The sequence below is a fragment of the Harpegnathos saltator genome, unplaced genomic scaffold, assembly GCF_003227715.2.
Source record: "Harpegnathos saltator strain DR-91 unplaced genomic scaffold, Hsal_v8.6 scaffold210, whole genome shotgun sequence".
Lineage (NCBI taxonomy): Eukaryota > Metazoa > Arthropoda > Insecta > Hymenoptera > Formicidae > Harpegnathos > Harpegnathos saltator.
The window spans coordinates 319,532-343,766 of NW_020229996.1; the positions used below are offsets into that span (position 1 = coordinate 319,532).

The window sequence follows — 24,235 nt, forward strand, 5'->3', positions numbered from 1 at the left end:
ATCGGAAGTGCGCTTGGGAGTGCGTGCGCGCGACTATTAGAGGTGTTATTCGATAGCCGATTAACCTAAGTGACGAGCGCGCTAGGCTAAATTGCGGTGCGGTGCGGTGTGGTACGTTACATTACGTTACATTACGTTACGTTACGGTACGGTACGGTGCAGTGCGGTGCGGTACGGAGCGCAGGGACGCGGTGTTGGAGGATATATAAGCGCGGACGAGGACTCCTCCTCGTGCTGCTTGACATGGCAGAAACAATCCGGCCGAGCTGTCGCGTAGCTCGCCGAACGTGAGAGACGGCACCGCGACGTCGCTCGTCACGGTGATCGCGAAACCAGACGTGAGATCCAAGACTGTCCGGCCATGGCGTCCGTCGCGCGCGCGTGATCGTGAGCGAGAAGAGAGAACGCCGGGACGCAACGTTATCGTCCGTAACGACGGTATATGTGGAAGAAGAAAGAGGGAGAAAGAGAGAGTGAGTGAGCGAAAGAAAGAAAGAGACAGGGGTGGTGGTGTCGGTGTGTAAACAAACATTCTGGCCTATCCGTTGTACCCTGGTGCTCATATCCTCTTCTGTGCGATATTGTATTTTACGTTTAATAGCTATCATTGTCGATTTGGATCATTCTGAGCAACATGTGTATCCAACCTTTCTCAGAAGGACGTCCTGGTTACTTGACTCACATGTACGAGGCTAGACTACATTTAGGCTGATCTCTGTTCAACAGGATAGTCAAGTCATTCACAGGAAGCAAATGTGAGTGTGTATTTTGTATTATATCTTTATGCAGAACAAATACAATTGATCGCAAGAAAAGTTCAGCGAGAGTTACGCCTGGCAAATCTCCTTTGTATTTTCTCTCCTTTATGATCTAATGTATGATATAGGTGCTATTAGCAGGTGTTTGATTTCATTTTTATACATATGAGGAAATCTTGCGAGCTAGTCATGGCGTTACTCTTGTATATAGAAATATTTTAAAAAATATTGGAAGATATTATATGAAATAACAATTACATATATATGAGACCTTGCTCCTTTTTGGTGAGACTACTTTAATATGACGCAACACTGAGCAGATTATTTTCAAAAGATATGCTGGATAAGATAGATGAAGGATAAACTAAATAATTGTATAAACTGATGAATATTTCATTTTGTATGAGTTGAGATAGTCTGAAATATTTTGCTGGTATATGTCACACTTTGCTTATGAATATAAATGAATATACATTAAAAGAGAGCCATTGAATATATTGCCAAGGACTTTTAGTCTCTTAGTAATTTGTCGACACAAGTTCACTATTATTTTCTTAATGATTCAGCTATATATCAATTTCAGGTCATATATCAATTTCAATTGTTAATACTTTTTTTATACCAATAATATTATATGAAATTTGAACATATCTTTCATCATCTTCATTCTTTCACGTGTCAGCACGTGTCGGTAGTATTAGCATATCTCACTTTTATATGTTTGTAAGAACTTTATATGTTTTATATTGACTTAATGTCATCTCATTTTTCTTCTTGTCGACAAATAATGAATGAATTTTGACTAACATATTTGACGAAATAACAAATACAAAGAATCCACGTGTTATTGCAGGAGAGGAATGTAGAATGGCAATTAAGCAATGTAAGTGCTAAGCGAGTAGATTGTTAGTGTTGTGTTTAAGAAGTGTCAAAACATTCCCTGATATGCTGTAAGATATCGATAAGTTAAACGCGGTTGTGACTTAATGGACGGTGCACACCATGTCTAATAGTCTGGACAGCTTTCTGACACGCATCGGAGACGTCACAATTGAACGCGTGACACCTCGCGGTGGTCCTAATCCCGGCGAAACGATCATGACGAGTGAGACTGCGACCAGTGCGAACATGAACGTGGAACCGCAAGCGACTAATGACGAGAGTTCGGATGAATCGAGCGGCGAGACAACAGACGGAGAGCACGAGAAGAAACTTGACGTTCTGCAATCGGAGGAGATTGAAGAAATACGTTCCGAAGGCTCGGGTGACGACATGGATCTCGACGAAACGATCGACTCACAGATTGGTATGAGGGTAGAATCAGAGAGGCAGCAACATCATCCCTCTCAGGAAGATGATGATGAGGAGCCAGTTAATATCTTAGACACATTACCACTAGAAGGTGAGCGTCAAAAATTTGATAATAGAATTTTACACGGAATACATTGAATTTTATGCAAAATATTGTGATGAAATTTTATTACATTGGAGTCTCTGTAATGACGAATTTATCTTTTAATTATTCTTAATAACTTTTGACGATAAAATTTGTACTTCTAAGGATTAGACTGCATTAGATTAATAAGACAAACATTCTTATTTCAGTTTAATTCTAATTTAAGTTTTACTTTATCTGTTCTAAAATCTAATTCATCCAACTGTATTTATTGATATCAATTTGAATCTTATGATGGATTTTAGAAAATAATTGAGCGTTTTGAAAATGTATTATAAAATTATGTTATTGTTAAAAGAATTTTTGACACATGATATCCATTTTGTAAGTTTCATTATTATGAAATTTAAATATTCTTTTATAACAATTCTTTATCATAGTAATTTGTGATATAATAGTTATATTTGAATATGAACAATATAATGATTTCCATCGCATTGTCATTGTATTTTAATAATTTTATTTTTTATTACCAAAAGGAGCACCTATAGAAGGTCAAGAGGTGACCGAAGCTGATCTACTAGGGAAACCGATATCAAAAGATTCAGAAGATGAAGAAAGCATGGACAACGAAAACGAGAAGGGGGAGGGTCACTCCGGCGGAGAAGACGGCGATGGTAAGAGACAAGCTGATTCTGAACATTCCGATTCGACGAAGAAGAAAACGAAAAAAGATGATGGTAACGACGGCTCTACATCGGAATGCGAGATGAAGGCCGAGAAGAAACTGGCCAACATGCGGCGAAACATTCGCGAAGTAATGGACGAGACGCAATTGGACGAAGCTACACTGTCTGCTCAGCGGCAAGAGATGGAGCGTCTCAGACGGGTGCAGGAGCAACAAAGAATTATCCGCGAAGTGCAACGTCAAATTGCGATCAACCGTCAGAACAACAAGTCACAGACACGTGTCATCAGTCTTCTGCAGGGCAAGCAAAATCAAGTTGGCACCACGACGCTCTCTCAGTCCTCTTCCTCGTCATCGACATCGTCTACGCAGGTTCGCCTGCCAAACACCGTGTTGCTGAAAGTGAACTCTGGTATCGGGACCGGTGTGTCACAGACTTCTCAGATCGGCAGCATGCAAGCGGGCCAGTTGCAAAGAAGATCGATGGACGGAATGCGTTGGCAAAAAGGCAGAGGTGGCTACCAAAGTACGCAGACTTCCATCTCGCGGGTGCCAAGCCGTTCTGGTGCTCCAAATATGTTGCAGCAAAGGATTCGTATGATGACACCATCTGTGAGCATATCACCAGTAGTACCCAAGAAAGAGCCAATGGACCGTACGGAGTACTATTCCGATTCCGAAATGTCGGACATAGAGACTGAGGAGACGTTGCGCGAAAAGCAGATGCACGTTGCGCGAAAGATGTCCGGTGGGCCCAAGTACCAGAAACTTCCCAAGGGCAAAGACGTGGTGACGATATCCAGTTCGAGCGAAAGCTCGGATGACGACTGTATAGTTCTGAGTGACCCCAGCGGCGAAGAGGAGACTGACACTGAGGATGACCCATCTAACTCCGGTATGCACACCAATGACCGCTATAACATTCCAGACGAGCACGGTAGGGTATTGATCAATGTGGGCCACCCTGAGACCGAGCCTGACGTGTTTCTGGCGCCGCAGGTAGCTCGTATTATTAAGCCACATCAGATTGGTGGCATTCGTTTCCTTTTTGATAACATCGTTGAAAGCATAGAACGATATAAGACTAGCTCCGGCTTCGGCTGCATCCTCGCCCATAGCATGGGTCTGGGCAAGACCCTACAAGTCGCCAGCTTCTGCGACATTTTTTTTCGATGCACTTCTGCTAAAACTGTGCTCTGCATCATGCCCATAAATACTCTGCAGAACTGGCTGGCGGAGTTCAACATGTGGCTGCCCTATGAGGACCCCGCAACTACTGCTGAGAAGCAATCGAAAGCGACGAACGTGAAGATGGAACCCGGAATGGACGTGAAGCACGAAGTGAAGGAGGAACAATGTGGTAATCAAAGCGACATATCCAATATGTCGCGACCGATTAGCACGGAATCCGCGCATCGCTTCGGTCAGGAATCAGCTGCGGTGCCACAGCAGCAGCCGATGAACGTTATGCCGACGGACAATCCGTACGTACATCACGGCTACGAGCCGCGCGGTATGATGCCAGGTTACGGGATGCCGGACCCGGCCGCTGCCATGATGAACAAGAGTATGGCAGAGCCGCACGCACATATACCGCCGGGTTATCATCAGAGTGAGATGCCACAGAGCACATTATACGGTGCAGCTCCGAATCCACTTCCCAATCCTTTTCCTCCCGACCCGATGAAGCCGGCGGATGTGAATTGTCATGGTATGCCACCTGGACCCAACATGGCGGCGGCTGTGCCCAAGTATGGCATGGAAAGTCAAGCTGCCGGTGTTATGTATCCCGGCGTGATGGATAGTCGACCTCAGCCTCCCATGTACCCCGACATGGAGAATCGGAACCCCGTCGCAGCGATGTATCCGGGCATGACTGCTCATCACCACCCTGGCCCGATGTATCCCACTTACAACAGTGTCTCCACCGGCACTTTCGCGAGCTACGGCAGCCAAACTAATAATCAAGAACACTTGGAAGAACCAAAGAAGGAGATCATACATGGGCCACCGATTCCGAATGCAGAAGTGAACGTGAAGAAAGAACCAGAGGAAACGATCAAGAAAGAAGAAGGTACGTCGACAACGACGGTGAAGGAGGAGATGACGGAAGAAAAGAAGGAGGTGGAGAAGGTGAAGACACCATTCTGCGTAGACACTCCCATTGGCATGGAGTTACGCCCGAGGCATTTCGGCTTGCATATCCTGAACGACTCACACAAGACCATGACGGCGAGAGCAAAAGTGATACAGGAATGGCAAGCGACGGGCGGCGTGTTGCTGATAGGATACGAACTGTACAGACAGCTGTCTTTAAAGAAACCGAATAAAGCGAAACGAAAGCGCGGTCAGCCCTTCAAGGACACTGTTGACGTAGAAGAGGAGGACAAGAACAAGGGTTTGCTCGACGAGATGCATTCGGCCCTGGTGACTCCCGGGCCGGACCTGGTGATCTGCGATGAAGGCCACCGGATCAAGAATTCTCACGCCAGTATTAGCATGGCGTTGAAGCAGATGCGCACGAAACGTAGAATCGTTCTAACTGGTTATCCGTTGCAGAACAATTTGTTGGAATACTGGTGTATGGTAGACTTTGTACGACCCAATTATCTAGGAACCAAGAGCGAATTCTGCAACATGTTTGAGCGGCCAATCCAGAACGGCCAGTGTATCGATTCCACGCCGCAGGATATTCGCCTGATGAGGTATCGCGCTCATGTTTTGCACGCTTTGCTGGAGGGTTTCGTGCAGAGAAGGTCGCATTCGGTACTGCAGGTGTCCTTACCACGCAAGGAAGAATACATTCTCCTCGTTCGTATGACCTCTCACCAGCGGCAATTGTATGACACATTTATGAATCAAGTAGTGAAGACACGCGCTGTACCGAATCCGCTCAAAGCTTTCGCTGTGTGCTGCAAGATCTGGAACCATCCAGACATCTTGTACTATTTCCTCCGCAAGCGGCAAGCAAACGAGGAGGATGACTTAGACCTAGAAGAGACGATCGGAGAGAAAGCCGCCGCAGGTGGTAAAAGGTCCAAAGCGCGCCAGCCGAAGGGAGAGTCGAAGAAGAGCAAGAAAGCTAGCACGACGATAAAGAACAAGCCCGCGGCCAGTGTGCAACCAAACGCTTCTTCGTCGTCTAGTACCGACAACGTCGAGCCGGAGAGCGCGCACAACACTCCGAAACAGAACAATTATACCAACTATCCGATGCCGGTCTCCAACTCCGGATATTCCAATTCCATGACGCAGGGGTCTTACCCTTCTCATGGTTATCAGAACTATCGTCCGAACGAGCAGAATACATACTATAGAAACGACAGCAATCACGGGGAATACAATCACGGGGAGTTCTATAATAACCAGGGACAGCAAAGGTACGGCAATCAATCGTTTCAGTCGTACGCTCAGACTTCGGGCTACAACACTTCGCAAGGATACGCCAATCAGTCGCAGAACTACATGCAGTCGAACGAGCAGTCTGCGAATCATCCCCAAAGATACTCCGGTACGTCGACCGGCTCGGACTTCAGGTCGGATCAGGGTCAGGGAGGCAATTATGAGACGTCCGGAATGTTCCCACGGCAAGGCTACCCTTATCAAGATCAGCAGCGTAACTATACGCCGAATTTAAATCAAGGGCCTAGCAATTATCCTCAAGTTCCCAACCAGCCGTCTTTTCAGTCGCAGATGCCGAACCAGTCGGCGAACGTGCCGATGCCGGATTATTCATCGTACAGCGCGAATCAAAATCAAAATTACACACCGACACCAGCACCTCAGAACAACTCGATATATCCTCGCAACGACACTCAATCGTTGCAGAACTCGACGATGGCGGGATACCCGGCGCCTCAGCAGGGTCAACCTCCGGCGGCACAGTCCCAGGCCACTGGTTACATGCCACCGCCGCCGCCGCAGCAGCAAACACAGAACCCGTCGCCCGGTCAGAACCGCGGTTTCTCGCCGAACCAGCAGAATCCGAATCTGACGTTGCAGAGTCAGTCGCACTCGTCTTACACCGGCCAACAACCGCAAGGCGTACCTCTTCAGACCCAATCGCACGCTTATCCGACGCAAGTGAATCCAACCACATCGCAAACTCCGCACGCGTTCAATCAGCAGCCGGCTCCGATGCCGCAGACTCAGTCGCACGGTTATATGCAGCCGAATCAGCCGAGCCAGACTCCCATGCCGCAAGGTCCGATGCGCGGGTACACCCCGGCGCCGCAAGGTCAGATGAACGTAGCGCAGAACCAGCCCAACTACCCGGCCAACCAGCCTGCGCAGAACGTGAACGCACAGAGTCAGACGCACAGGTATCCCACGGATCAACAAGGTCCGCCGTCAAACCCGCAGAATGCGGTCCACGGTTACGGTCATATGTCAGTGCCCACACCTGTAGCTTCCAGTCAAGGATCGCCATATCCCCAGCAGAATCAACAAGCTCAGACGGCACCGCCGTCTAATCAGACTCATCCGGCTTATCCTTCGAATCATCCGGGAACAGGCACGATGCCACAGACTCCACAGGCTCATCGTTACGGTGCCACGCAACAGACGCAGGTCGGCCAGAATCAACCGATGACGTATCCACCGAGCCAACAGCAAGCGAATCCTTCACTGGGTCAGAACGATCAGTTATACTCCAGGCAGGAGAACACGGTGTCGCAACAGACGCAGAGCTACACTCCGGCGACGAATGAATTCTCAGGGGGCGATCGTCCAGGCGCGAGCACCGCCAACAACACCGGTAGCAATTACACCGCCGGCCAGCCCCAGGCGCAGAACCCCGTAATGCCGAATTACTCGTCCGACGGATCGTCGCACCAGAATCCGGCGGTCGGCCAGATGAAGACTACGGACGATCCGTACTGGCAGCGCAATTATCCCCAGGTGTTCAGATCGGATCAGCAGTGCAACGACTCGTATTATCGCGAGCAGATGAATCCCGGCGTGAATCGTTATCAGAACAACTACTTCCCACCGCAAAACTATCCGAATCAGTCATACGCTGATTACGCGACCGGCCACGGCTCGGACATAAATCAACGGCCGGACGAGCCCAAGGGCTCGCAGCAGGCCGGCCCTCATCCTCCGAGCGTCGCGCCGTGCGACAAGAGCAACAAAGACATGACATCCAGCATCGGCGTGCAGAGCCAGCCGATGCATCAGAGCAATCTCACCGGTACGCCCGGCTACAACGCGGAACCGAATCGCCAGACTTCGGCGACTCCGATACCGCGATCCGTGCAGGCGATCAATTCGGCGCACAGTCCTCGTTTGAATCAGACTGAGTTGTCGAAGGAGGACGAGAGGGAGAAGGAGGAGCAGTTGGAGAAGGATAAAGAGGAAAAATCTGACGATGAGATTCTCACGAAGGACGAGGAGAAAGATTGCAAGAGTTCTCCCTGTGGCAAAGAGGATCCTGGAATTCCATACGATTGGGTATGTCAATGCTGTTAATATCAATTATTTTTGGCTGGGATATATTTTCCTCGATTATATCAACATTTTTTACACCAATATGAAATATGACGGGAAAAATAAGATTATAAATTATATACGAAATTGTATAAAATGAGAGAATATAAAGTGAATGAAATGTAAATTTTGTTTTGATCTTTATTCAATTTCATTTGAGGAATTAATCATACATTTTTATTTTATGCTTGAATGGTAACGGTGGTAATGGTAACATTTACTTTTGCTGCAGGCGACAGAGTTGATGAAGAATTATGTACCTGGTTTGATAGACGCGTCTGGGAAAATGACACTTTTCTTCTGCATCCTCGAGGAAGCTATCAGACTAGGGGATCGCGTACTCGCGTTCTCGCAGTCGCTGTTTACATTGAATCTCATAGAGGACTTTCTGGCGCGAAATAGCTTAAAATATCCGGACGGACAGACTGACGACTGGATCAAGAACGTGAATTATTACAGACTGGACGGTAGTACCAGCGCGTTAGAACGAGAAAAGCTGATTAACGAGTTCAACAGTAATCCGAAGATTCATTTATTCTTGGTTTCAACGCGAGCTGGTTCGTTGGGTATTAATCTCGTGGGCGCAAATCGCGCGATCGTATTTGACGCTTCCTGGAACCCGTGTCATGACACGCAAGCCGTGTGCAGGGTGTATAGATACGGCCAGCAGAAGCCATGTTTCGTTTATCGCTTAGTTACAGACAACTGCCTAGAAAGGAAAATATATGACAGACAGATCAGTAAACAAGGCATGGCAGATCGTGTTGTCGATCAGTGCAATCCGGACGCGCATCTTTCGTTGAAAGAAGCGACGGCGTTATCGTGGGAGTGGGAAGAGGACAGCCAAGTGCAAGACTTCTCACAGACCAAGGATAGCTACACGGATGAAGTTATGCACTGTGTGCTAGAACGTCATTCTTCGTTGCTGACCAAACAACCGTTTCATCATGAGAGCTTGCTCGTGGATCGGAAAGACAAAAAACTCAGCCAAGCTGAAAAAAGATTGGCTCGTCGCGGCTATGAGCTTGAAAAAATGGCAGCTAATTGTTCGAGGCCGAGTTATAATTATGTTCCAGGGAATACAGCTACGCGAGGTATGATTTACATCTTGTGCAGGGTTTTTATTTAGAAATAAAAAAGACTGACTTAATGCTGATAGTGATAATTACGTAAATAAAAATGTATATAGACCTAAAACTTGAACGGTACTGATATTGGTAACATAGTAAAGCAATATAAATTATCACTTCTCATACTTTATAATATATTCGATCAATCAAAATTACAAATAGAATTGTAGTTGAATAACAAAATAATCGTGATAATTTTTCTTAGCAGGTGGATTACAAATCAGGGCGATTCGCGGTGGTGATGGAGGTACCACGCCTAAACCTGTTGCATCTGTAAGACCCATGCAGCAACGAGGTGCTGAAGGTTTAGGAACACGAGGTGTAACCGGAAGCAGATGGATTCCGGCGGAGGTATGGCAGAGGCAAGGAATGAGCGCGCAAGAAATGACGTTACCTTTAGATGTCGTTATTCCAACCAACTCTCCGGATAAAGGAAGCATCGTTTTGAAGGCGGGTCAACGAGTAATGGTGCTGAAGAGTCCGAAGGGCATTTACATGCAGCTCGAATCTGGCAAGATTATAGCAATTCGCACTGCGCTTAAATTGAATCAACAGAAGCGGGAAGAGGAGCCGAAGAAAGGTGAGCTGATATATCGTTGATAATTATTTCTGTTTCATCCTTTGAAAGTGTTGAATTTCAAATTGAGTCTTCAATTAAAATCAAACAAAACAAAAATAAAGGGTTATAAAAGTCGATTGCTGATGGTCTTAATACATAAGAAGATATTGTTACATAATATTTATTGTCCGGTATTGGATCGAACAATGTAATGTAATAGATATGTAAACGGTACTTGTCTGATATTTTCTTTCTTTTCGAATTTTCTTCTTATTCTTATAATAGGTTTTACATATAATATATATATATATATATATTGCGATTTTGATGTAGTTTTATTTAATCATTTATTTGATATCACTTTGTTCAACTTGATTGTTTTCATTTAGAATTGTTCCCGGGCATGCAAAGTATCTCCATTGTCAGTTAATCTTTTTTTTATTATTGCGGCGTGTTATATCATGGTACAATCAATGTTAATTTTATAATTTCCACTGTATGTGTTATCATAGTAGTTTTTTTTGAGGATTCTTCATAAATATTATTTGTATGTCCGTCAACTTCAACTTAAAATGAAACTCCTTATTGTACGCGTTATGTGGCTTACTCTGTTGCTCATAACCAGGAATAATTTATAATTTATATCAATTCCGGCTGAGAATGACTGCGTTACATACATAGTGAAAATGTCCCGATAATAAAACAATTTATATCTACATATATGGCATATTATAAAAACGTGCAAATTTGATTCTTCATCGGTTTTTACTGTCCTTACTTCTTATATTATTTGATCATCAGTTTCATTTCTAAATTCGTGTTCCATATTTTGCAGGCGTTTCCTCGATGATACAGAGGAATTCGAAGCCCGAGGTTGGCTTCCCTTTGCGAAACAACTCTGCTATTTCAATAATACCAAAATCATCCTCGAGTAATCAAACCACTGGCCGTCCTCTTAATAAACCATCACCTGGCCCAGGCTACAAACCGTTCGGCGATAAGGAAATTTCCAAGAGACCTAAGCCTGTTGCCACAGCGACTGCTAAACCTTACATGAATCATGTTAATATAACCAACCAGGTATCTTTGTCGAGGTTACCCAAAGTCAAGCAAGAACCAGTGGATCATTCCACACTCGGAGAAAATTCCAATTCATCTGATGGTCAAGTGAGAACCGAACAACGAGTTGAAGAAGTTAGATTAGAGGATGTGGTGGCCGAAGTGAGCTCCAACACCGAGTTCAGTCCCTCTAATCACACACGAACCACGAATTCGGATACCGACTCGTCCTTGCCGAAATCTTCTGAGGAAGGCACTCAGGTTTACTCGTCAGATACTGTTTCGTTGGCGCAAGGAGTTCAGACGCAACATGATCAGGTTGAGTCGGAATTACCATCAACTGCTGATAAACAATGTTCACCGCCAGAGAAAGAACTATCCAAGCCGGACTCTACGCTATCGAACTACAGTCGATCTTTCCATAGCCAGACAGACAAGCGGGACACCTCCAATGATGAAATCATCATTGAGGAACCGCAGCAAGTGACACCGCAGGCCTCCACGCAGACTCACGCAACCACTCCTGGACCGATACCGCCTCTGTTGACGCCACAAGTGATATCCTCCAGCATATCGGTACCGTCCAATATGCCGATACCACCTGGTATGCCAGTACCATCGAGCATACAAGTACCGTCAAACATGTCAGTACCGTCGAGTATGTCGATACCATCGAGCATATCGATACCATCGAGCATATCGATACCATCAAGTATGTCGATGCCGTCGAGCATGACGATGCCGTCGAGTATATCATTACCATCGAGTATGTCGATACCATCGAGCATTCCGGTGCCGTCGAATATGTCGGTACCGTCGAGTATGCCGGTACCTTCGAGTATGCCGGTACCAACTAGCATGTCGGTACCGACGAGTATACCGGTACCAACGAGTATGGCGGTACCAACGAGTATGCCGGTGCCAACAAGTATGCCGGTGCCGCCAACGAGCATGCCGGTACCAACGAGTATGCCGTTGCCGTCTGGCATGCCGTTGCCGTCGAGTATGCCGATACCATCCGCGCCCGTGAGAGGCCCGGAAACACCTAAGAGCATCGCAGATTCGCCCGTCGTTGCGTCATCGGTCGTCACCAGCTCCGTGTGCACTAGCACTAATAACATCACCTCCCCGAAGAGCGTCGAACCGACGAGCGTGCGAGACAACATGATTCAGAGCGACCCACCGAGCGTCCCTCAAGGATACCCCTACGCGCAGTATCCGAGATATTACGACTACAGCGATCCGCGATCCCGTTCGCTGTCTAATCCCTACGGCACTTACTTCCCTGGCGTGCCGCCGCATACGGCGAATCCTAGCAGCAGACTGCCAGTAGACACGACGAAGCCTCCGCCGGACCTAGGAAAGCCTATGGACGAGAGGGGTGTGATGAACGTGCCTACCGCTTACTCTCAAGTATCGAGCATTACTGCCAAAACGCTAACGAGCAGCTCCGCGGAGTCGAAGAGCACGGACAACTCGGTGACGATCACCACGGCGACTTCAAGTAGGGACGAGACTACGCATATACCTACTGCATTTAGCCACCCTACCAGCACACGTTATCCAGGGCCGTATCCGCCGGGCCCGTATGATCCGTACTCTCAACACTATCCACCGGCGCCTGGTTCCTCCGCAGCTTATCCGCCAGCTGGTGAGTCTCGGACAAAGAACGTTCGTTTTAAATGTTAAATACATCAGGCTTAATTCGCCGATACTTTTCAATTTTTCCTCGCTTTTGACTCAAGAAAGAGACGTCGATGTTGTTTAAGATGAGTATGGGGTCGTTCGTTCGAATATTAACAATGATATAATTTTGTAGGAGCACCCGGATATCCGGCATACGGTGGACCAAGCTACAATACGGATTACGCTCGCATGTACTCGGCGTTTCACGGTCCGCCACCCCCGACGGATCCTTACATGCACAGAGGATACGCCCCTCCCTCCTCGCATCCTCCCAATTACTACCCGCCGTTCCCGCATCCTCCGCCGCCGTATCCCAACTATTCCTTCCTATCGCCGTATCCGAATCCCAACATGTCCAGCGAGCCTCAACCACCCGCACAGTAGGGAAGTGACAGGATTAAGGGTAATCTTAATAGTCGCGAAGCGAAAGAAGAGCCGTCGCGAAGACTCGGAGACGGTTACCGTCGCGGTTCCGAAGCTTAATAGACTGAAGCTGTAAAACGCATCGATGTAAATATTTAGTCACAAATATTGAAATATTAAGAGATTCGATCGCGGTGTACTCGCGATGTGTTCGAGTACTTTGCGATACCGATTATGCGTCAGAGGGCGAGCGCGAGCGTGAACGCGATCGTCAACATTGAACCGTGCAATTTGTTGAAATGTTCAGAATACTTTAATCACTCGACTGTCAATGCGATGTTCTTGCGATGCGTTTGTTCACTAGTTAACTTCACCGAGGATCTACCCGTTACAAGCGGTACAAGTCACTCCTTTGTTTGATCCTCCAGTCTCATGAGTCTCCTCGATGACTTTGTGCGACAAGAGATTCTTTTACGAGCGTTTAGGCTACGCTGCGATTTAGATTGAAATACGTTTCTCAACGTTACGACCGATTAATTGCGTTTTTCTCGAGACTTTTTCTACTTTTTGTACTTGCGCGATGTCTTTTGCCAGGTTATCACTTTGCCTCTCCAACGGCATTCACCGTAGCGGGTAACGGTAGTTTCTTTAACGTACGAAATGATATGTTGCTGACTGCGTATGACTGGCAAGATTGAATGAGGAGTAAATTGTACCATTTGAGTGATCGAAGGGAGAGGAACGCTGTATACTATCATTTATCACTTCGAGCTAGTTTACACGTCACTCCGCTCATTTTTATATAGTCCATGTAGTGAAGAGGGGGAGGGTCACTCTAGCGAAACGAAATTCTTTAACAATGATTGACGATTATAGCCAATGACGCGCGCGTCTCTAATTCGTAAATCCGTACTTAAAGAGTTAGAGACAATAACATGGCTAAGAGAAAAAATCGTACGAGACTGAATTCTCTCTTCTTTTTTTCTTTTTTTTTTGCGAGTGTTGTTACACGATCAATCAATGACGATGTTTTATAAATGACATAATAGGGAATTAATTGAAGATTCATTTACGGAGGATCATATGAATCAATATCAATAAAGATCATATCAAGTAACATTATCCTTCTGTTCAGTACATTATTTGTAAATATTTTCTTTTTGAAAGTGTTCTCTCACTTTTCTAGCTCATGTTGCTGTCTCAAAGTCTTCATTTATCAGCATGATATAGAAAATTTCTATAAGAAAACTTTTAACGATTTTAATAAATTTGAGATTACTCGACTGATTCCCCTCGGACGATACAGGAAGAGTAATGGATACTTGCAAGCTGTATAGACCACACTGACATTATTGATGCTATACTATAAAACGCAGATGTTTGTTGAAGTACCTACGTGCATGACCTGTATTAGAATCTACTGTTCAGCGAAATGCTTTCTTCTCTTCTACCATATGATGTACTTTATATATCATAGCGATATATTCGACTGTTACGCCGTGACTCTTGGCGATTCAATGGTTTCGTTCTGAGAACCAGTTTTCTTGAAGTCTTGTGTTGTCTCGGACTCTTTCCCTCTCTCTGTCTCTGTTTTATTTATAGAGATATAAATAGAGATGTTGATAAAAGCTTTTGTACAACTTTAATTTTGATCCGATGGAACTGCAGTCACTGAAACTGAAACATAATTTATAGTTTTTTTTTAAACGGTAACTTTGTTTCTTTTCTTTCCATCATCTTATTGAAATCTTCCAGTAAGATTGAAATCTTTCAATAAGAGCATGGTTGAGCAGATTCATCATTCGAATCAAGATCTGGCAGTCATGATTGAACAGTAACTCCCGGAACAGTGATTTCAGAACGAAACCGTTACATTGCGAGGAATTACGTCGGTTTGCATTATGCATCACTCTTCCGTCAATTTGATTTTTAGAAACGCGTATCATCGTCTCTTCTCTTTTTCTTGACGCGGCGAGACCGACGGCGTGAGTTCAAGTCGCGTGTCTACGTGTCATCTTGAACCTTTTTCCATACCATTTAACACACGTAACATACATACAGTATTCACCTGGAACATTTAGCAGCCAGTAAACACAGTCTACAGCATCCCTAGCGAGTTGTATATGGACTACGTATTATTATTAAACGTTACGGTTTCCGAAAAAATAGCTAATCTTACTGAGTAGAGCGTAGGATTGTTGTTAAATAGGATGTCTTACGATTAAAGAAAAAGAAAAAAAAATCAAGAATCACTATCTCGGACACGTAGCATAACGGGAACGTAGGGAGAGCCATGATTTTCAGAGAGCGACTCTTCAGACTCGGAACTGTGATATTTTATTAATAATCTCGTGTCGAATTCGCACTGTACGCTCTTGTCCGGAATCGATGTCGCTGCCGACCTTGATTTCGCGGGAAACGCGAAGAAGTGGCCCTGGGGGAGGAATCTCCTCGAGCCCTGCCCTTCGCGACGCTCGGTCGAAATTGTTGCATTTACGTTAGTGTAAGTCAATCGGGCACGAGATGGCTAATCCATTTTTCCAAGTGGGACACAGAGGCGCGCACGGGTCTATCATGGTGCTCCCTGAAGATATTATAGACCAGTGGTATTCAACCCCTTCCTCCTCAGCATGATGACGCTGAGTATTCATATTATTTAGACCTTCCTCCGCTCTCTTTAAAAATACTTTTTGTCGCTGTTACATTTACGCTCTCGCGTGTGGATACATTAGCAGCATGCACTTCAGCAGTTTGCGAAGGATTTTTTATAGGACTATATTTTGTACATTTTTAATATATATTTTATTGCGAATAACTTGAGAGAGGGCAATCTCTCTCGCTGTGTAAATTTTTTTCCGAATCTTCACGCGTATTTGTATTTCTTCGACATTTCACTTCCCGCCAGAGTCATCATCTTGAAAGTATGCACATTGATCCGAATATTTTCAAGAATATTTTCTCACGTATTAATATTCGTTCCTTCGGAGATATCCATCTTCAAGTCTCAAAACTATCCGTCTCAAAACTATCCGTCTCAAAACTACTGCTCTAAGTATGCAAATGTTTTTTTTTAGAATTTTGTACCGCTAGTTTTTTTCTTTTTCTTTTTTCCTCCAGCTAGAAGGCGAACGTGTTTCGACGCGCATTTCTTCCGAGGGTACTCCAGGTTGAATACCTCTGCGATAGACGAATTACTCTAATGAAAGATAAGCGTTCATGCCGGATATATTAATTAGTATATATTATGTCTTCGCGGCGGGCCTCCGTCGCCTCTTCGCCGCGCGAGCGGACGCGACGTTTACTGTGGAAAACGCGTTGCGGCCACACGTTTCGTAGGTTCTAAGTGTACAGGTATTACGTTAGCGCAACGTACGAGTAAGTTGTGCAATTCGATTGCGAACAGGCGACAGAAACGAGCCCGCCGCAAAAAAGAAAATCATGCGCGCAGAATGAGAGCCGTTCGTTCTGAGAGTTCAGTCGGTGAAGCCACGACGATAATTTATAGTTTTGATGTTTAGCATCAAGTGCAGCTGTTTGTATGCATATATTTTGTTTCCATTTAATATGATTCTGACGTTATCATAAGCCGAAAATCATTAGACATACGAAAAAATAAATAATCCACTATTTTTTTGTAATTTAATCATTCGTGATCAAGACATATCGAAACGATTCAAAATGATTATTGTCATTTTTTGGTATATTTCTCCATTTGTCAGACAACTTGCAGGTTCCAGTTTGATAAATTGGTTTTTATTAATACTTATTAAACTGGGATCTGTAATTTGCCTGAAATAAAGGAAGAAAGCGCCGAAATATGAATTACTTTGATGATTAAATCGTTTCAGTATATCTTAAGTTGTTTAATGTTGATAATAAATTAAATTTGAGAAAAAATCGTGGATTGTATATTTGTATATCTAATGTATGACCGCATTCACAGTGCTGGATGCGGTAAACTTTTACTCTCCAGTTTTCTTTGCGAATTTTATAAAAATTACATTCGACTCTATTATGATAATATATTGCATATTTGTATCTTATTAGCATTATCACTTATCAGATATGAGTCGCATGGAACATTCGATAATACTGGATTTTCATATTTGACGATAAATGTAATAACAATAATGGAAATAATACAACGAGTAATAATATTATTTTAGAATTTGAATTGACAAATTTGCAAACAAATGTAGATTAATATACATGCTTTAATCAGATTTATAAGATTGACTTACGCGGCTTTCAGAACGAATAGTTCACATATTTGTGAAAATAATTATTTCATCTCTGTTATAGCTTCTTTGCCATTTACATACTTGTAAATATCCATTATTTACATTTCATACTTTATTTATTATTATACATTAGCCATTATTATTGCTTTCTTTCGATGTCAGAGTATTGCCATTATGTAAAATAAATTGTTTACACTGATGAATATTGTCTCGATCATGTTACTGTTACGTAAAACGAGGATGAGAGAAAGAGAGAAAAATATAGAGAGAAAGAAAGAGAGAGAGAAGGGGGAAGAGCAAAATGAGAGAGCCTATATATACTTGTTTTTATACAGTATTCGTTTTAAATATGACCAAAAAATTGTATTTAACTCATAGGTCCGTATTTTCGGGACATACTCCCTTCGTCTGTACACATTAAGATGGCTAAATATATGTTACACGCAAGCTGGGTTTATTGAAAAGTTATGATAAATTTGCCATCAAAAAGGAATAATCGCGCTCATATCGTAATTTTTTTTCTGCGGTTTGCAAGTTTCTTCCTTGTCATTGTAATTTTTCTATAAACCGCGCTATGGTGTACGAGACGAGATAAAGTAATTCATTAATAAAAGTATTCGATAAATTACACAGACCTGTTTTCTTTGTTGTTGAAGCGAATAAGTGAAAATTTATAACGTCGTTTCGTAAATGACTTATGTATTTTATTTCGTGATGTTTTATTATAAGGTATTAATGTATGTGATTTCCTGAAGCGAGCGATTAAAAATATTCTATAGATAGGTACTTATACGTATGCTGAGCTATATTAGTTTAACTACAATATTTTTTAACAATAATCACATGAATATTAACTTTCCGAGAAGATCATCATTGTAGTGGACGGAAATAAATCTTACTAGATATTTTTCATAAAGTAAACCTTAGAGAGTAAATTTTATTTTATAGTAATAAAATAACGATTACATATTTATGATATTATATTACACTGATAACTTCATTAATCTGTTAACCTGAATCATTAATTAACAAAATAATGTATCAGAAGCTCGCTATTTAAAAAAGAGCAGTTAGTGAAATATTATGATTAGAGTTATGAATATCTATAAAAATTAAAATAGATTTATAACCATGAAGAAAAATGAGAAAGAGATTATGAGTTGGTTTTCCTTGAACTTTGTATTTGCAGCGCCTCTATGTCCATACAAGTAAACTTAAACAAACTTGAGCCAATAGGTCTGTTCTTTTCTGCACCGGTGTTGCACTGGTGCAATAAGTTAAAGTGAGACAAATATATACTTGTCTCAATCGAACTTATTGCACTAGTGCAGCAGTGCAGAAGAAAAGAACAGACCTATTGACATCTACCACTAGGCACACTAAAATATAACTATACTGGAAAAGGCACAGTCTCTATAAAATAAGTGAAAAAAATGTAAAATTTTCTGCCCAGGTAGAAATCCTCCTTCAAATGATGTCTATAATGCAAATTTAAGCTTTAAACCTTTAATCCGGATCTACAATAGGTGTAAGCTTCCAGTTTTAAACAATTGGCCAATTACAGTTAATTATTCTTGTAAATGTCGATTGCGATTGATTAATTTTTTAAAGCTTATTATATCGATTGTACACCTATTGTAGATCCGGATTTAAGCAAAGAATTTATTAAAACGTTTGGTCTGTTCTCTTTAGCTGCACTGCGGAACTAGTGCAATAAGTTAGAATGAGATAACTATATTTTTTCTCACTTTAACTTATCGCATCAGTTCAGTAGGGCAGTTAAAAGAAACAGACCAGTTTATAATTTCATTGGTCCATACCTAGTAAAATCACTAGTTTTCGTAATTTTCATCAAATTGCGCGATACACAATCAATTCCATAAATCTTTATAGAAGAGCTCATAGAACATATATAAAGCCTGCGGCACAAGGTGCTTGTTTCATGCTGGATTGCTTGCTGGATGAAAATACTGCGTTCTGATTGGTACATTTCCGAAGATGGATGGAAATGTACCAATCAGAACGTAGTATTTTCATCCAGCGAGCAATGCAGCACGAAAACAAGCACCGTGTGCCGCTAGCTTAATATGTTTCCTATATTTTATACAGTTTTCTATATGAAAATATAAGAAACTATTCAAAATGGCCAAATGACCAATCCTGGCCGTGTTCGAAAATTCACTGCCAGTACTGAAAATATATAATTTGTGTCACGCAAACTATAACTTTTCAGCGCTGGCAGTGAATTTTGGAACACGGCCCCTGTACATGCTCAATCTTGGCTATAGCCTGCGTTCCGAAATTCACTGCCAGTACTGAAAATACATAGTTTGTATCACATATACTATAGAATTTCAGTGCATCGCGTTGCTATCGATATATGTCATATCGAATTTAGTTCTAAATGTGCGTTGCTTAGTCCAGATGGCAGCACAACGATCTAAGAAGTACACAAATGAGTGTCCACCTCCTGAAAAAATCTAGCCTTTGAATTGTTATTGAAATGGCAAATTCATTAACGAACGTGACTGTATCGAGCATCTTGAAGAACAAGAGCTCGTTTGAGGATGAACCACGAAAGAAGAGTCGAGAAGACTGGCGAAAAGCAAAGGAACTCGAAGAGGCGAGAAAAGCTGGTACAGCTCCGGCTGCTGTTGATGAAGAAGGGAAGGATATCAATCCACATATACCTCAGTATATCAGTGCAACACCATGGTATTTTGGTGCCCAAGGCCCTACTTTGAAGCATCAGCGGCCACAGCCTGAGAAACAGAAACAGTTCAGTGCTATTGATGCATGGTACAATCGTGGAGTAGATGATTTGAGAGCAGCAATCAAGTATCGTAAAGGTGCTTGTGAGAATTGTGGTGCGATGACACACAAAAGGAAAGAATGTATGGAAAGGCCACGTAAAGTTGGTGCTAAGTACACAAATTTCAAGATAGCTCCTGATGAATTTACCCAGCCTGAGTTATCAATGGATTATGATGGTAAGAGGGATCGATGGGCTGGTTATGACCCATCTGAGCATAGAGCTATAGTAGAGGAATATCAGAAAGTAGAGGAAGCTAAGAGACAAATGCGTGCTGAAAAGCTCAATGCGGAAGAAAATGATGAGCAGGATTCAGACAAGGATGAGGATAAATATGTGGATGAAGTGGATATGCCAGGCACAAAAGTAGACTCAAAGCAGCGTATTACTGTGAGAAATCTACGTATACGAGAAGACACTGCCAAATATCTTCGCAATCTGGATCCAAATTCTGCATATTATGATCCTAAGACTAGATCTATGCGAGATAATCCTTACACTGGCACTGAGCGTGAAGTGGATTATAAAGGTGAAAACTTTGTACGTTTTTCCGGCGATACACAGCAACATGCCAATGCACAATTGTTTGCTTGGGAGGCGCATGAGAAAGGAGTTGATGTACATTTACTCGCTGAACCTACGAAATTAGAATTGTTAAAGCAGGAATATGATAAAAAGCGGGATGAATTGAAAGACAAAGCACGCGACAGTATAATTGAGCGTTATGGAGGTGAAGTACATCTCGAAGCACCACCAAAGACACTGTTGTTAGCGCAGACCGAACATTATGTGGAATATTCAAGATATGGTAAAATAGTTAAGGGACAAGATAGACACATCATACGATCTAAATATGAGGAAGACATATATCCAAATAACCATATGTCAGTGTGGGGTTCTTACTGGCAAGATGGAAAATGGGGTTACCAGTGCTGTTATTCCTTTATTAAAAATTCATATTGTACCGGGGAATCTGGGAAGAAATCAGTCGAAGCTATGGCTAACATACAAAATAAAATATTTGCGAAATCTGACACAGAGGAAACGGAAGATAACGAATCCTGGCGATTGTCGGATATTCCGAACGAGAAACATTCCTCAAACAGCGAGTCCTCATCTGATAACGAAGATGCAAAGAATAAAACAGAGAGACAAAGCAAGGCGATTAAACGAAAACTGAAAAAACAGAAAAGGAAAGAAAGTCGTAAAAATAAGAAAAGAGATGAGAAACAGAAAGACAAACTAAAGGAAGCGTTGAGAAAAGAGGAAGAAAATGCGAAAGAAGCAGACAAATTGTTAAAGATGGACGAGAAAAAACGTCCGTATAATAGCATGTACGAGGCGAAGGAACCAACGAGTGAAGAGATAGAAGCATATCAGATGAAACGCAAACGCCACGAGGATCCAATGACAAATTTTCTTTAAAGTTAATTACAACGTCATTTGTAATGATGTAAGTTAATGTTGTATATATTTTCACATATAATTTTCACATCAATATAATGTATATATTGTATATATTTTCAGAGAATTAAAGAAGTCTAAAATTAAGTAATCTATATATATATATATATATATGCATGCATATATATATATATAAAGAAAATAAGTAAATATATGTAATACACACTACATATTAATGTTAAGTTAAGTTAACAAATGTATAAGTAAAAAGAAATATAAATATTGGTTATAAGTTACCAGGTATGTAAATATGAAACCGGAATTTTTGTATAGAAAATACGTTTATTGTATGAAAATGATAAAAAATATTTTATTCGAAGTATTGCCCATCCCTAGCTATACATTTTTCCCACCTGTCTGACAACTTGTGGATGCCACGCCAAAAAAACTGTTGCTCTTTTGAGGCAAACCAGTCATCGAGCCATTTTCGTACATTTTCGTAAGAAGTGAAGTGCTGCTCAGCAAGTGCGTATCTCATCGATGCAAATAAGTAGTAATCCGACGGAGTCAAGTCTGGTGAGTAAGTCGCATGCGAAACTATTTCTCAACTAAACGCCTCAATCGTTTCCTTGACTAGTTTTGCTGTGTGTGATGGTGCATTATCATATGAAGCAAAATCACTTTGTGTTGCCTTTTTTGATATTCTGGTCGTTTTTCACGCAAAGCTTAATTCAAATCGATCATTTGTTGTCGGTAGCGTTCAGTATTAACGGTTTCGCCAGGTTTTAGCAGCTCATAATAGATCACACCCTTCTGATCCCACCAAACAGAGCATTGTCTTCCGTCCATAGCGATTTGGCCTTGCAGTCGATGTCGATGGTTCGCCTGGAGTTACCCGTGAGTTTTTACGCTTAAGATTCTCAAAATATATCCACTTTCATCGCCAGTCACAATTCGATGGAGAAATGACTTTCTTTTGTACTTGGCAAGCAACATTTCGCAAGTGGTTCTTCGGTTTTCCTGCTCGGTCCTGTTTTCGGTTTTTCGGTTGTCTTTTATTCAGTTCATGTGGAACCCATTTTCCCATCTTCTGGATTTTTCCCATGGCTTTCAAACGTATGGAGACGGCTTCTCGTGTCACATTTAATTGATCCGCGAGTTGTTGCGTTTGAGCGTCATCCTCATCCAACAATGCTTGCAATTCACTGTCTTCAAACTTTTTCGGTGGTCTTCCACGTTCTTCATTTCTTACATCAAAATCGCCATGTTTGAATTTTTTAAACCACTTAAAGCATTGTGCGATTCTGCAGCAGTTTTCTTCAAATGGTAACAGAAAATCAATGCTGTCCGCAAATTGTAGCTTCTAGGCACAAAATTCGACATGTTCAACGCTATTACAAACTATGCTGTTGTATGAAACTTGTATTGTTGTGAGTTGAAAATCTTTGTCAGATGTCAACAAATGGAAATGGCGCCAATGACGTGGTTTGACGGTAACTACATTGACAGCTAGGGCCATCTATGGGCAAATCCGGTTTCATATTTACAGACCTGGTACATTTGAAATTATATAAATATATATATATTTTTAAATAAGATGAACTATTGTATAGCAAATTGATAAATCAGACATTTTCAATTTTGGTTCGCTATATTCCTATTGATTATAAATATATTGCTATCAACTACATCTTAATTTTGGATGTGCTTGGAAAAGGGGCACTCAATTCAACACAACACGATTAGACACACCAATGCAACCAACCAACCGATATAAGTATTATCTGGTGAATTACTAGATCCAACCAATCATTTACTTTATGTCCAATTGTGCTGTGTTGAATCGGTCTAGAGCAGTCGCCCGACAAGCAAAAGATCCGGATTCGATTCCCGGTCTAGCGAGTACCGCGCTCTCGATATTTTTCTCTCTTCGGAATGAAAATAAGATGCAGGTCCCGAACGCACGGCGTCCCGTCGCCACCTAGTACGCATAGTACCTCCTTTCATGGTCGACGCAACAAGAACTTGTTGCAAAATTTGGTGTAACTCAACCAGCTATTTCCGTACGCTTAAAGTACGCTTGAAAGAATTGCAAGGCAGCCCCTTGAGTTCCACATGTGTTCACTCAGAGGCAGGTATGGTGTCCCTCGGCGATGTCGTATACGCCTGTAAAACAATCGAAAGCGATGACAGGCATATACGCATACGCATATGGGCGTACTGCACAGCGCGAGAGAAGCGAAGAGGGAGAAGTGGTGGGAGACGTTCCGATGTTGCATCCTTATCGCACGTCGCACGATCGAGAGAGAAAGCATTACCAGACGTGGTACGGTTAAGCTAAGACTCCATGCATGCGGTGAACTGCGGCAAATGCTGCGGTGACCAATCAGGAGGGAGGCGCAAGTCCGGTTGCGGCAAGCTCCGGCATGCGTCTGTCTTCTGATTGGTCACCGCAACCGTTTGCCGCAGCTCACCGCATGCATGGAGTCTTAGCTTTAATGGTGTCCCCAATAGCTGTCTCACTCTCTCTACGCTTGAATGCAGGCAATATGAGTGAGACAGCTATAGAGACACCGCGCTGTCTCTATAGGTGTCTCGCTCGCTCTAATAGCCAGGTATCGCGGTTTCCTCTTTTCTTCTTAGCAGAAATGC

General features: G+C 42.7%; 2 protein-coding genes across 4 annotated transcripts; both read left to right on the forward strand.

Moving 5' to 3' along the window:
• Positions 1-164: 164 nt before the first annotated feature.
• Positions 165-17,995, forward strand: LOC105187242 (uncharacterized). Of its 3 annotated transcripts, XM_011147947.3 has the most exons (8): positions 165-516; positions 602-755; positions 1,772-2,160; positions 2,694-8,293; positions 8,562-9,423; positions 9,665-10,039; positions 10,854-12,728; positions 12,897-17,995. In XM_011147947.3, the coding sequence occupies exons 3-8, from the start codon at positions 1,857-1,859 to the stop codon at positions 13,145-13,147; spliced, it is 9,267 nt and encodes a 3,088-aa protein (XP_011146249.1). In that variant the 5' UTR covers positions 165-516; positions 602-755; positions 1,772-1,856; the 3' UTR covers positions 13,148-17,995. The 3 variants fall into 3 exon arrangements, with proteins under 3 accessions (XP_011146249.1, XP_025153989.1, XP_011146241.1); XM_025298204.1 differs by having other exon boundaries at positions 165-755; XM_011147939.3 differs by lacking the exons at positions 165-516; positions 602-755 and having other exon boundaries at positions 1,761-2,160.
• Positions 17,996-19,774: 1,779 nt separating this feature from the next.
• On the forward strand, positions 19,775-21,750 carry LOC105187208 (pre-mRNA-splicing factor Slu7). The gene is made up of 2 exons (XM_011147899.3): positions 19,775-21,632; positions 21,707-21,750. The coding sequence occupies exon 1, from the start codon at positions 19,871-19,873 to the stop codon at positions 21,602-21,604; it is 1,734 nt and encodes a 577-aa protein (XP_011146201.1). The 5' UTR covers positions 19,775-19,870; the 3' UTR covers positions 21,605-21,632; positions 21,707-21,750.
• Positions 21,751-24,235: the final 2,485 nt, after the last annotated feature.